Genomic DNA, 14,193 nt, shown 5'->3' with positions numbered 1-14,193 from the left:
ATTTCTCACATTGTACTAAATTTGTAAGTATTTAACGGTAAGGCAACAAATAAACACACAAAAAAAAAAAAAAACCCACACGGGTCCACGGCAAGGCAACAAATAAACACATAAGCAAATCCACACAAAAACAAACCCACACCGATCACGGCAAGGCTAAAAATCCACACAAGAACAAACCCACACCGGTCCACGGCAACAAATAAACAAAAATATTAAAACAATTACCTCTGAGAGTGCTGAGGTCACGATCAAAGTTTTGGTTTTTTGTTTTTTCTTTGTATTTTTTTTGGGTGCTGAGATGAAGAGTGTTTTGTATTTTTGTGTATTCGTGTAAAAACAAGTTTGTTTTCTTTTTCTAAAAAGTAGATTTTTGTTTTTGTTTAAAATATAAAAGGATATCTAAGTCATTTTTCATTATTTTAAGGTTAAAATAGATATTGAAGGGTAGAAAAAAAAAAAAGATCACAAATGAAGGGGTAAAAATCGTGAAGCTCATCCCTATGGGGGCATTGGGCCAAATTCCCCTTTATTTCTATGCTCACCTGTTTGTAGATAAAGTTAGCCCAAAAACGAACTTGAGCTCTCTTGTATGGATCTTGAGGAAGGAATTTAGGACCATTGTGAGTCCAAGTTTCATCGATGTATTCAAGGATTACAAGCGATTCAGCAATTGGCTTTCCATTATGCATAGGTACTTTCTTGTGAACAGGATTGTACTTCAAGAGCAAAGGGCTTTTGTTCACCAAATCTTCTACCACATACTCGTATGGAATTCCCTTCAGTTTCAGAGCCAATTCCACCATATAACTGAATGCGCTTCCCTAAGCTCCATGAACATTCTCTAGCTCGATGAACATTCTCTCTCTCTCTCTCTCTCTCTCTCTCTCTCTCTCTCTCTCTCTCTCTCTCTCTCTCTCTCTCTCTCTCTCTCTCTCTCTCTCTCTCTCTCTCTCTCTCTCTCTCTCTCTCTCTCTCTCTCTCTCTCTCTCTCTCTCTCTCTCTCTCTCTCTCTCTCTCTCTCTCTCTCTCTCTCTCTCTCTCTCTCTCTCTCTCTCTCTCTCTCTCTCTCTCTCTCTCTCTCTCTCTCTCTCTCTCTCTCTCTCTCTCTCTCTCTCTCTCTCTCTGTGCTCTGCTTTCACATTGAACTTATTGCCTATCTAGATGCTTAATAAAGACTTCCAACTTCTACAATTACGTGTGAAAATTTTCTTTTGTTTACAAAATTGACCAGTTGGTTCTTTTGTAGAAAGAATTCTAGTGATATTTCATACTCGAGCATATTCAATTTGTGTACCACACTTTGACTTTTAAGTCCTTTTACTTTTCCATGCCAAGGAGTATTACATACTTGTAATTTTATTGGAGAAACTGACTAGATTATCTATACATATAATGAATAGCGGGAAGGTTAAAAAATTGTTTTCATCAAGCAAAATTTTATCTCACGTGTGATAAGTAATAATTTGAATCGTTCGAGTGATAAGTTAAAATTCAATGATTGGCCATTTTTCTATTTTTTTAATCGTACTATATTAGTTGTGTAAAATCTACTTATAGAAAAACTATATATATATACACATGGGGACTTGCTAATTTTAAAAATTAATTTTCTGCGGATGAATTTTTGAAATTAACTAAAAATTGAGGATATTACAAGCTTTTCACCCTCTAGTTTTGTTGTGAAATTTTGGAAAAATGGGTGTTTGGAACAAGTGGAAATTAATTGGAAACAGATTGGATATTCAAATAATTCTCTGGCCCAATAGAGTGACATATATCTTAAACAATTATTACTTTCCTCCCACAAAATTCTATGGCGGTTACCTAATTGTTGTTGGTTGAAATATATTGGTTTTTCTTTCCTTATTTATAAATGATTTACATTCATCTAATCAATTATATGTTCATGATATCGTTTAATCTGACAACAAAAAATAAATTTTTTTTTAATTTTTTTTTCTAAAAATTTTGACACAGTTGCACTCTAAAATTATACCATAATTTACATTTTGCATTCCTTTTTTTTCTTTTAACGCTTTGCACTTTAAACTAGCTGAAACATTGCATTATTAGTCCTTTTTAATTTTCTACCAAAATTTTAACACTCTGAATTATGCCATAATTTACATTTTACATTTTTTTTTCTAACGCTTTACACCTTAAACGAGTTAAATATTGCATCATTAGTCCTTTTCAATTTACTGTCAAAATTTTAACATATTTATCATGTGAGTTGCACATGATTTTAAAGTAAGGGTATTAAAGGTTTTTTTGCGCCCTTGACTGGTTGAGCCTTCTTCTTCTTTTTCTTGGTGCTCTGGCTTTGATCTTGGATCCTAGCTAATGCCAGTGAAAATGGAAATAAATAAATACCCATCAACAAAAATCTCAAGACTGATTTTAAGGACATACAAACATTGCCTTAGAATAAAATTGATTAAAAGTAAATAAGGATATCCATATTAGCTTCTTGCTGGAATCTTCATCACCCATTTGCAACAGTTGCTCCAGTCATCTAAGCACAGTGCTCTCTTCAATCACTAAGATTGCTCTCCCGACTACTAGCTCCCTGAATTCTCCACTTCAAAAAACCAGTTTTTGTTTCTTTTTTTTTTTTTTTTTTCCCCCAAGAAAATAGTTGCCTGATCTCTTGGGCTTTGAGTTCTTGATGGATGTGTTTGTTAATACTGCTCGCAACCACTACGCATAATCAAAGAAAAAAAAAACACACAATTCTCGCTTTGGTGGGTGGCTTTAAATTTTCAAAATTTGTATGAAATGGGACAAAAGAATGTGAAAACAAAAAATATTGAAATTAACCATCAGCTTCTGATAGCCTTTTCTTTCTTTTTCCCATGGGAAAATGCTGATGTTATCAGAGAGATTTTCCAAATCAAATAAACAATTTTTTGTGAATTTTACTATGCTTTTGTTTAATGGAATTTTCCTTTGTTAATTAAAAATATATATATATATATATATACAGTCCATTTATGGTGCGGACGGTTTTCATGCGGACCACAGTATTAGTGACAGTTTTTTATAGTATTGATGACGATTTTCTAAAAAACCGTCATTAATACTATAAAAAACCGTCACTAATACTGCGATTCTCATGCGTACCGTCCTCATCATAGAATTTCCATATATATATATATATATATATATGATAAAATAGAGAGAGAGATGGACCAATGCTGCCGAAGCCCCCCATTGGAATTTTTTTTTTTTTTAAATCAATCCTTAATTTTAATTAAGAAAGACAATGGAAAATGACATCTATACCCCTAACTATGCATTGCATGACACACAGGGCATATTCATTTTGATTGCTTGACAGATAAACAACCGTACAAGGGATGTGGAAGTTTAAAGTGTAAAGTGTTGGAAAATCTATTTCAGAATATACAAGATGTGAATCCCAATAAAATATGAAATGTGCAAGTGTCAATTTTTTTTTTTTGGGGTTAATATTAACATTTATAGTTTTTTTTTGGGGTTAATATTAACATTTATAGTTTTTGCATGATATACAAAATCATAATAGATAATTTTAAAAATAATTTATAATAGTTAATTAAATTTAAAAATTTTATTGTTAATAAATATATTTAAATTTTTTTCTATTTATATTATAAAAATTGTTAAAAACTATAAATTTGATTTCTATAAATAATATTATTTAATTATGAAATTCAAATTTTAAAATATTTACTTATATAATTTTTTTCATCTATAAAATTTTTCTATCTAATTTTTTCCGGCTATGAAATTTAAATTCAAATCTAAATGCATTTTTTTAATTTAATTCAAATTCAAATATATTCAAATAATATTTTTCATCTATAGAATTCAAATTCAAATTCAAATATATATATTTTGATTCATTGCAAATAATTAATTTCTATATATTAAATACTCATAATGTAATTTAATAATTTATTTATTATTATTATTTATCTTTAAATGCATTTTTACCTTATAAGGTAAATTATTATGGAATTTAAATTAAAAAATATTCACCTACCGAATGTTTTCCACCTGTAAATTTCAAATTCAAATATATTTATATAATTTAATTCAAATTCAAATTTATCTATATAATATTTTTGTCTATGGAATTTAAATTTAAATTCAAATATATTTTTCGATTTTTTACAAATAATTAGTTTTTCCTATGTTAAATCTTTATAATATAATATAATTATATTTATTAGTAGTATTATTATTATTATTGTTGTTGTTGTTGTTGTTGCTGCTGTTGTCATTGTTGTTATTATTATTATTATTATTATTATAACTTAATTAAGAATAATTTGGATTTAAAAAGAGATATATCTATACATATAATTAATTTTTGATATAAATATCCATCATTATCAAATAATTGATAAATTACATATGATAATAATTTTGAAATAAATTAAAAATAAATAAAATATTTGATTTTATCTTATTTATCAAATATATATTTATGGCCTAATTAGTATACATATATATGGCCTAATATATATACATATATTATAACAGAATTATACATATATATGGCCTAATATCAGATGGCCTAATATATATGGCCTAATATATATTATAACGGAATTATGGCCTAAATATATACATATATATAATATATAAAAGTAAAAGAGTCAGCAAAAATTTCTGCCACGTGTCATCCTCATGTTCATTCTGTTTTCTTTAAAAATATTAAAAAAATTAAAATTCAAAAATAAAATTAGCTTAAAAATTCTACAATCTTAAAATAATTACCATATATGTCCTTATATTTATTTTATTTCCATTCAAAGGCACTATAAATAATTAAAATCTAGAAATAAAACTGCTTAAAAAATTCCACAATCTTAATAAACTAGAAATGAATAATTTGATATTGATTTTTTGGAAATTTGTATAATATATGGGCATTAGCAAGATTTGGCTATAAACTTTTGTAATAACATGTACAATGGTTTAAGCATAATTTATATAAATAATATTTTTATAAATAATCAATATAAATATTATTTCTAAAAATAAAAATTATACAATCTTCGTAAAACTTGGAATAAAAATTTTGATTTTAATTTTAGAAAATTTCCGTAATATGTGGGTTTGAAGATTTTATTTGTGGTGATGGAATAAAACTTGCAAGAGAAATTTTTTTCTCTCCTTATTTGGTTACTTTTTGAATTTTTTAAAGATTAGGTAAAAACAAATATAACTAATAAAAGATATTTTTACTATTAAAGATATTTTACACAAAAACTCTATACATTCATATATATATATATATATATTTATATATGGATATACAATAAATGAAATTTTATTATAAAATAATAAGATTAATATATGATAATTACTAATAAAATTGATCTCTTTATCAGAAATTTAAAATGGATAATGCATTTTTTTCAATATTTTTCAAAAAATACTCAATATATATATATATATATGTACACTTATGAAAAGATTTAATTAATATGGATCAATATAAATTCAATTTTATATAAAATGTGAATTTCATATTTAAAAGTATAACTAAATACTTACAATGTAATAAAATTGTACAAGACTAATGATCATTAATTTGATTTATAATTATGATTGGGTTGATTTTGTGATGAATCTTAATCGTTATCTCATGCTGATTTTATTTTACTAACAAGAATAATAATATTATTAAAATTATTATTATTAAATAATTATTCTACTATTTAATTATCTTTTTTAATTATATTATTATATTCTTAAATATAAAAATACATAAATTCGATTTGGAATGATAATTATTAAATTTTAATTTTAATAATTATTTATAATTTTAATATTTAATATTCAATACTAAATTATCTAAATTTTAATATTTAATATTCAATACTAAATTATCTAATATCTAATATTTAATATGAAAGAAAATTGAAGATTTTTCAAGAATGTGTTAAGGTATGATTTTTATTAATTATAAATATACATATTTTGTACAAGATTTGACAAATATTCACAAGATAAAATATTTTATACAGGATATAAATACTTGTAAATAGAATCAATGAGTTATAAAATTTAATAAAAATAATTATTTTATTAAAAATATTTTAAAATATATATAAAAGGAAAGATCCTTAAATTAAAATATATATATATATATATATATATTAGATAATAAAAGAGATATAGAAGATGATATTATTTCATTTAAATTGAATATTTTATCTAATCAAATTAAATATAAGGATTTAACATAAAAAATTAATTATTATAAACAATCAAGAAATATATTTGAATTTTAGTTTTAATCCCATAGATGGAAAATATTATATAAATACATTTGAATTTGAATTAAATCATATAATTTGAATTTGAATTTGAATTTTATAGATGGAAAGAATTAAATAGGTAAATATTTTTTAATTGAATCACATAAATAATTTTTCTTATAAGGTAAAAATGTATTTATAGGATAATAATAATAATAATAATAATAATAATGATAAATAATTAAAAATACATTTGAATTAGAATTAAAATTCTATAGATGGAAAATATTATTAAATATATTTAAATTTAAATTAAATTATATAAATGCATTTGAATTTAAATTTAAATTCAATAGATGGAAAAATTAAATAGAAAAATTCTATTGATGGAAAAAATTATATAGATAATTTTTGAATTTGAATTTCATAATTGAATAGTATCATATATAGAAGTCAAATTTATAATTTTTAACAAACTTTTATAGTATAGATTAAAAAAAAAAATTCAAATATACTTATTAGCAATAAAACTGTTAAATAAATTTTTAAATATAATTATTTATTTTAGATTATATTTAATATCATCTATTATGGTTACATCATCTATTATAGTTATACATGCTATATATCACACGGGATGAATACTAGTATTATATATATATATGCATTTACATTATTGTAATATACAATATTAATTAATTTTCTATATGAAATGTCCGCAATCAAATATTCATTTTATAATTTTCACAATCAATTTTACCAAAACTAAATAAAATCAAATATATATAATATACATTGATTTTCTATATAAAATATTCATAATCAAATATTTATTCCATTAATTTTACAGTCAATTTTATCAAAATAAATAAACTCAAATATATGCATTTTTTATATAATAAAATCTCATTATGGTTGTTTGACAACCTAATAATAGTTAATAAATTTTTTTTCTGTTTTTGAAGAGAAACTTAAGCATTCATAAGATGACACGTGTCAGAATTTATATATATATATAGATTATTATTAATATAAATAAAAAATGTATGTTTATTTTAATTTTTTGAAACAAAAACTGATTTTATCTATTTTTAAGTACAACCATAAAAGGTAAAATTTTCTTACTTTTTCAATCATTTATATAATATTATACTATAATAATAAAAATATATATTAATTGGTAAATAAGATAAGATCAAATAAATTTGTTTTTAATATAAATCTTATTGTGCCATGTTTAACCATCATTATTTATGATATTAACTTTTTATGTTCAAATAAAACGATATCTTTATTAATTTCTATATAGCCATATTTGTACATGAAAAAATATTTGAGATATGTTTAATTAAGGAAGGTATATACATCATATATTTATGATATATAATATTATAATAACAAATATATATTTTTGTTCTTTTATTCCTAAAAAAAAAATTATTATATATAAAAATAAATTTTATTTTGCTATGTTTAATAATTATTATTTATAATATTATGTTTTTGATGTCCAAATAAAAAATATTTTTATTAATTTCCATATAGGCATATTTATATATGTAAAAATAGTTAAAATATGTTTAATTAGGCACACAATATATATACCAGTACATTTTATGTCATAAAAATATTATAATAATAAAAATACATATTTTGCTTCCTTCATTGCTAACCCAAATCTATTATATATAAAAATAAGAAAACGTGTATACTACTATAAAAATATTATAATATTATAATAATAATATTTATAATAAAAGAATGGGTCTGCAATTCTATGAGTATAGTAATGTATCATTTTTTTATTATATTAAATATATGGTTATCAATATTTAATAAAAATATATATATTTTTAAAATTTTTTTCAAAACAAAAATTAATTATATATATATATATATATATATATTTGAATGCAACTATAAAAGGTAGTATCATCAATATAAATAAATAAATAAAAGATGATTTGCGAGAAAAATTATAATGATAATATGTTAACATAAAGCATTCACTTTTCTTTTTTTATATATTATATAGATATATATTTTTTATTTTTTATTTTTTTTTGATAATTTTGTTTTTTAAATTCAATTTTTGATTTTAAATTTTAATTCTTAAAGTTTATATTTTGAAATATAAATTTAAAATATATATTTATCTTTCCATCAAAATATAAATATCAAATATACATTATTTCTTTATATAGAATATTTAATTTGATTAGATAAAAAATTTAATTTAAATGAAATAATAGTATTCCCCTAAATCTTTTCAATTATCTAAAATATATATATATATATATATATATTAATTTTAGGAATCTTTCTTTTTATATATATTCTAAAATGTTCTAACAAAATAATTATTTTCATTAAATTTTATAACTCATTGTTTCTATTTACAATTATTTAAACCTATATAAAATATTTTATCTTGTAGATTTTAGTCGAACCTTGTATGAATATGTATTGATTAACAAAAATCATACTTTAACATATTCCTGAAAAATCTTCAATTTTGTTTTATATTAAATATTAAATATTAGATAATTTAATATTTAATATTTCATAATTCTTATTCCAATTCGAGTTTATCCATTTTTTATATTTAAGAATATAATAATATAATTATAAAAATAATTAAATAGTAGACTAATTATTTAATAATATTATAATTTCCGTTAATAAAATAAAATCAGCACTGGATAACAATTAAGATTTGAGATTGAATTAGATCACACAAATAACTCAATCATAATCACAAATCAAATTAATGGTTATTAGTTTTGCATAATTTTCATTACATTGTATAATTACCAAAAAAAATTTACATTATTCTAAACCCTAAACTCAAAAGTCAAAAGTATTCAATTACACTTTTAAATATGAAATTCACCTTTTATATAAAATTGATTTTATGTTGCTATATATTGATTAAATTTTGTCATATGTATACATATATATATAAGTACATTTTGAGCATTTTTGGAAAATATTGAAAAAAAAAGGCATTATCCATTTTAAATTTTTGACAAAGAGATTAATTTCATTAGTAATTACCATATATTAATATTAATATTTTACAATAAAATTTCATTTATTGCATATCTATATATAAATATGTATTATTGTATAGAGGTTTTTGTTAAATATATTTAATAATAAAAATATCTTTTTATATATATACAGTCCGTCTATGGTGCGAACGGTTCTCATGCGGACCACAGTATTGGTGATGGTTTTTCATAATATTGGTAACGATTTTCTAAGAAACCGTCATTAATACTATAAAAAACCGTTACTAATACTGCGGTTCTCATGCGGACCATCCTCACCATAGAATTTCCGTATATATATATACACATTTATGCTTTTTTACCTTATCTTTAAAAAATTCAAAAAGAAACCAAATAAGGAGAGAAAAAAAAAAATCCTCTTGCCATGCTTCATTCCATCACCAAAAATAAAATCTTCATACCCATATATTATGGAAAGTTTAAAAAATTAAGATCAAATTTTTTATTCCAAGTTTTATGAAGATTGTATAATTTTTATTTTAGAAATATTATATATATATATATAAATTATTTGTGAAATATTATTTATATAAATTATGCTAAAATTGTTGTAAATGTTATTGCAAAGATTTATAGTCAAATCTTGATAATGCCCATACATTATGGAAATTTCTAAAAAATCAAGATCAAATTATTCCTTTCAAGTTTTATTAAGATTGTGAAAATTTTTAAACAATTTTATTTCTGGATTTTAATTATTCATAATGCCTTTGAAAGGAAATAAAATGAATCTAAGGAAACATATGAGAATAATTTTAAAATTGTAGAATTTTTAAGATAATTTTATTTTTGAATTTTAGTTTTTTTTTAAATGCTTTTAGAGGGAACAAAATGAACACGAGGATGACATGTGGTACAAATTTTTATTGACTCTCTTGCTTTTATATATAATATATATTTGAAGTGGCGGATTCCAATATTGGATCTTTGCCACTAAAAAAAAAAATGATAAGATAGAGATAATAATCATAATTGAACTGTCTCTACTCGAATAAAAATATCTATTTAGATATTAAAATCTTAAATACATTATATAATCTAAGCAGATTTTATTGATCCTTAAAAAAATTAGATTGAATATGACATTTTGATCTGTTTGACTGAAATAATGAACTTTAAGTAGGCAAATAACCAAAGGACTCTTCAATCTGTTATTTCCATAATTTCATTCTATTGCCTCCAATAATGACAATATATACTACATAATAAAGTAGATCTTTCATAATGAAGAATCTTTGCACCAACTCTCACATAGTTTTTGTTAATTAAAAAGTAAAGAGATGAAACATGTAATGTAGTCTAAACATGGGAAAAATTAAAATGGTTTGGTGGATGACTAGCTCGTTCTTTTCTTCATCATGAAAACAGTGTTTCAAAAGGTGAAAATGCAATTTTGCACTTTCCAGTGGAGTATATTTGTGAGACAAAGGTATGCAGTCAATTTCGTGAATAGTGGACTTTAAATTAGCAGTTAATTCCTTCCCCCGCTGTAGTATATTTATCAATCCTTAAGTTTTTTTATAGAGGGTTTCGAATATTTATTAGCCTCTTTCTCTTCTATCATTCTTTTTCATTCTTTTGGATAGTTATATATATATATATATATATATGTATTTGGACATTATGTTATATATACAGTAACATTCTGTATCTATGTGCATATACTATAATATTGCGGTAATGGGTTAGACATCTCGTTGTGCTATAAGATTGAGTAAACAAAATAATATTAAGTAAGATGATTAATGCTTCATATTTTATTTACTTTTGAACTTATAGTCTGGTGTGATTGGTGAGGTAATATTACTTTAAATTGTTTCTTTTGATTTTTTTATGTTAATTTTTAAAAATTTATGCTATCTTGACATTTATGGTTATTTTCTATTTTGTTTTTTCATGTTTTATCCAATAATTATTAATTTTCAGTTCGTTCCAATGTTATGATCTAAGACTAAATCTTGTAGATAATTGCCATGATCCCAATTTCTTCTAAATTCATTAATTATTCCAACATATATTATAATATTCTAACTTAATATACTATTATGTTATAACACTAGAAGGATAATTATTAAGAAAATACAAGATAAGCTCTACATATTAAACCAGCATAAAAATAACAATAATAGGAATAAGAAAAATAATAATAACAAGAACAAGAATAAGAAGATGAATTTTGCATATACAGTTACTTGAAAGGAGACATCCCAACTAGGTTGGCATCCCTCCTACTACAATACAAAGTCAGTCAAGTACAACTGAAATCGAGTCCAAGAAGGACAAACCGACCAAAAGACCTCAAGGGAATACCACCGGCCTCATTAAAACCTTATTAAGAAAAAACCCTAAATGGGAAAACCTCAAATAAGGAAAAAAGAGTACCGGCAACACGTAGGTAGGTATCCCTCACAAGTCTAAATGGTCAAAATCAAGAAAGAGAAAACCTCAATTACAACTGGTAGGGTGTACGCGCACCCAGAAACCTTCTTCACCAAAAACACGTAACTTGACAATATCCGGATGCTGCTGCCGATTGTTGTGTTTCTGATGGCATCTTGAAGCAGCAGCTGGCGCACAGGAAGACGATGGACGTGGAGGAGGAAATTGGACGGACTTGATTGCTTCCACATCATAGATCAGATGCTTGCGAGGGTCACCGAGCACTTCGTAGGCCTCGGAGATCTGCTTGAACTTTTTCTCGGCCTCAGATTGTTTGCTGGCCGGGTTCTTGTCTGGATGCCATATCAACGCCTGCCTTTTGTACGCCCTCTTCACTTCATCGTCGCTGGCTTTCCTCTTCACGTTCAGAACGCTGTAGTAGTCCAAAGCCATTCTGAATCCTCTCTTTCTCTCTCCTTTTTCTTTTTTTCTTTCTTTGTCTAACTATTTGCGTAATATACCTTTTTGTGTGGTGTGCTCTCTGTCTATATATAGCTTTGAAAAAGCGGTGAGGCAATTTGGGTCGAGTGTGAATTCTAGAGGAAGTAGGATTGTGAATTCTAGAGGAAGGAGGATAGTGGATTCTAGAGGAACTAGGATTGTGAATTCTAGAGGAAGTAGGATTGATGGTAAAAACTTTGCTTGAGGACTACGCAACTCAAGTAAGCGGATGAATAAAAATTCTAATTTGCTTGGGTAACTAGATAATACGAATAGCAGTAAGCAACTCAAGTGAGCATTCAATCCAACTTACTTTTGCTTGAGGAGTAAGTAACTCAAGTAAGTGGATAATAAAAGTTCAGGAGGAAACTTTGCTTGACGAGTAAGCAACTCAAGTAAGTTTTCAAAATCCAGCTGACATATGTAACTAATCTAATCTACTTTATTTACTGTTATTGTATCACTGTCTCTGTTCAATTCAGTGTTAATTGTTCATCTTTTTATTCAAGATATGGCTAGTGAGTTGCTTAGCCGTGACAAAGTGTGAAGCATGGAATTAAAGGGTGAAGATGATTGGGAGCCAATAGAGTTAAGTGGCATAGCTTCTATTTCCTTCTAAAAAGATTAAGAATTCGAATCCCACAATCCCCAATAGATTACTGATGAAATTAATCACATATTCTACTTCATGTAGTATATTGAATTGAATCCAAAGGCTAGCGTTAAAACTCTAAACCAGATTTTTCTTTTTTGCTCTATATGTTCGTTCTATTCCCAAAACTTGGACAATATTGACTTTTGTATACATAATCTGTTTATACATCTATGAATAATTCTATTGAATTCTGTTCATTACTTTTGATTTTCTCCCATAAATTAATAGCAATGAAAGAGAGGAAAGGAAAATAGTGAAAAGACTAAGGGTCCAACAAACATTGTTTTCCATCTTTCATGATTTTATTTCTTCTTCTTCTTATTATTAAATTTTTGTTCATCTTTCGGTTTTCAACTATTCAGCATTCTGAAAAATAATGCTAGCCAGTTGTTTAACCACCATCATCGGTGATTCCAACAAGAATTTGACAAACCCTCCTGTCATGATTATGACTGGTAAGTCCCTAAGATCCACCAAGATCCTACTTGCTAAGATCTTTCCAAGTCTTTGCTAAGTCTCTCAAAAAATATTGACCATTTCATGAATGCCTAGAGTTCCAGTGCTAGCCAGAAGAAAGGCTGCCAACATCTATTTCCGAGTATCTGGAGATGGCATTTGCTAAAGCCACAACGTCAGAAAGGGGTAGGGGAAGATTGGCCTACCATCCATCACATTCATCATGTAAGATTGATCACATAAGATTGATCATTTCTGCATTTTCTAAAATTATTAAATTCAGGTACTTCATTTCTACAATCTCTCACATATAAGCAGGTACTTCAGTTCCCTGTTTGTTTTTTTTCTTTTGCTTTTAGTAAATATTTTGCAAACTCATGAATGACCATGAATTAGTTATAAAGAGAAGTAAACAAAATGCACGCAAAAAACAAACAGGGAAAAATCACATGTAAATGTTTTTTTTTTTTTTTACAAACTCAAAAATGTAAATGTGATACTCTCATTATTCTCTGCTTTTGGTATGTTAGATATTTATTTTATTCCCTTACTTTAACTGACTTGTGATAAATCTTTCTTTCCCAGGTTCTCTAGATTGCAGGTTTCTTATTTTTCTTATTTTTCTTATTTTTTTTCCCTCTCTAAGTAAAGTTTAGTTGATTGATTAACGGGAAGCTTTTTGGTTGTAAATACTATTCTAGCTCTACATGACCATTTCAGTCTTTTTCTTCAGATAACTAATACCTGCAACCACGGACTGCTTTTCTTGTTTCGAAATGATTTTGGGATTTGAAACTATCAGATTTCATTTTTATTGCAATCCTGACTCCATATTTTTCATTGCAATCCTAGCATAGGATTGTTTTCG

General features: G+C 25.0%; 1 protein-coding gene across 1 annotated transcript; it reads right to left on the bottom strand.

Moving 5' to 3' along the window:
* Positions 1-11,487: 11,487 nt before the first annotated feature.
* On the bottom strand, positions 11,488-12,678 carry LOC107419268 (uncharacterized). Its single transcript, XM_016028012.4, has one exon. It carries the CDS (start codon positions 12,164-12,166, stop codon positions 11,780-11,782), a length of 387 nt encoding a protein of 128 aa, XP_015883498.3. The 5' UTR covers positions 12,167-12,678; the 3' UTR covers positions 11,488-11,779.
* Between the last annotated feature and the right edge of the window lie 1,515 nt (positions 12,679-14,193).

Source organism: Ziziphus jujuba, chromosome 2 (assembly GCF_031755915.1).
Source record: "Ziziphus jujuba cultivar Dongzao chromosome 2, ASM3175591v1".
NCBI lineage: Eukaryota > Viridiplantae > Streptophyta > Magnoliopsida > Rosales > Rhamnaceae > Ziziphus > Ziziphus jujuba.
This window is presented reverse-complemented; position numbering and strand designations above follow the sequence as displayed.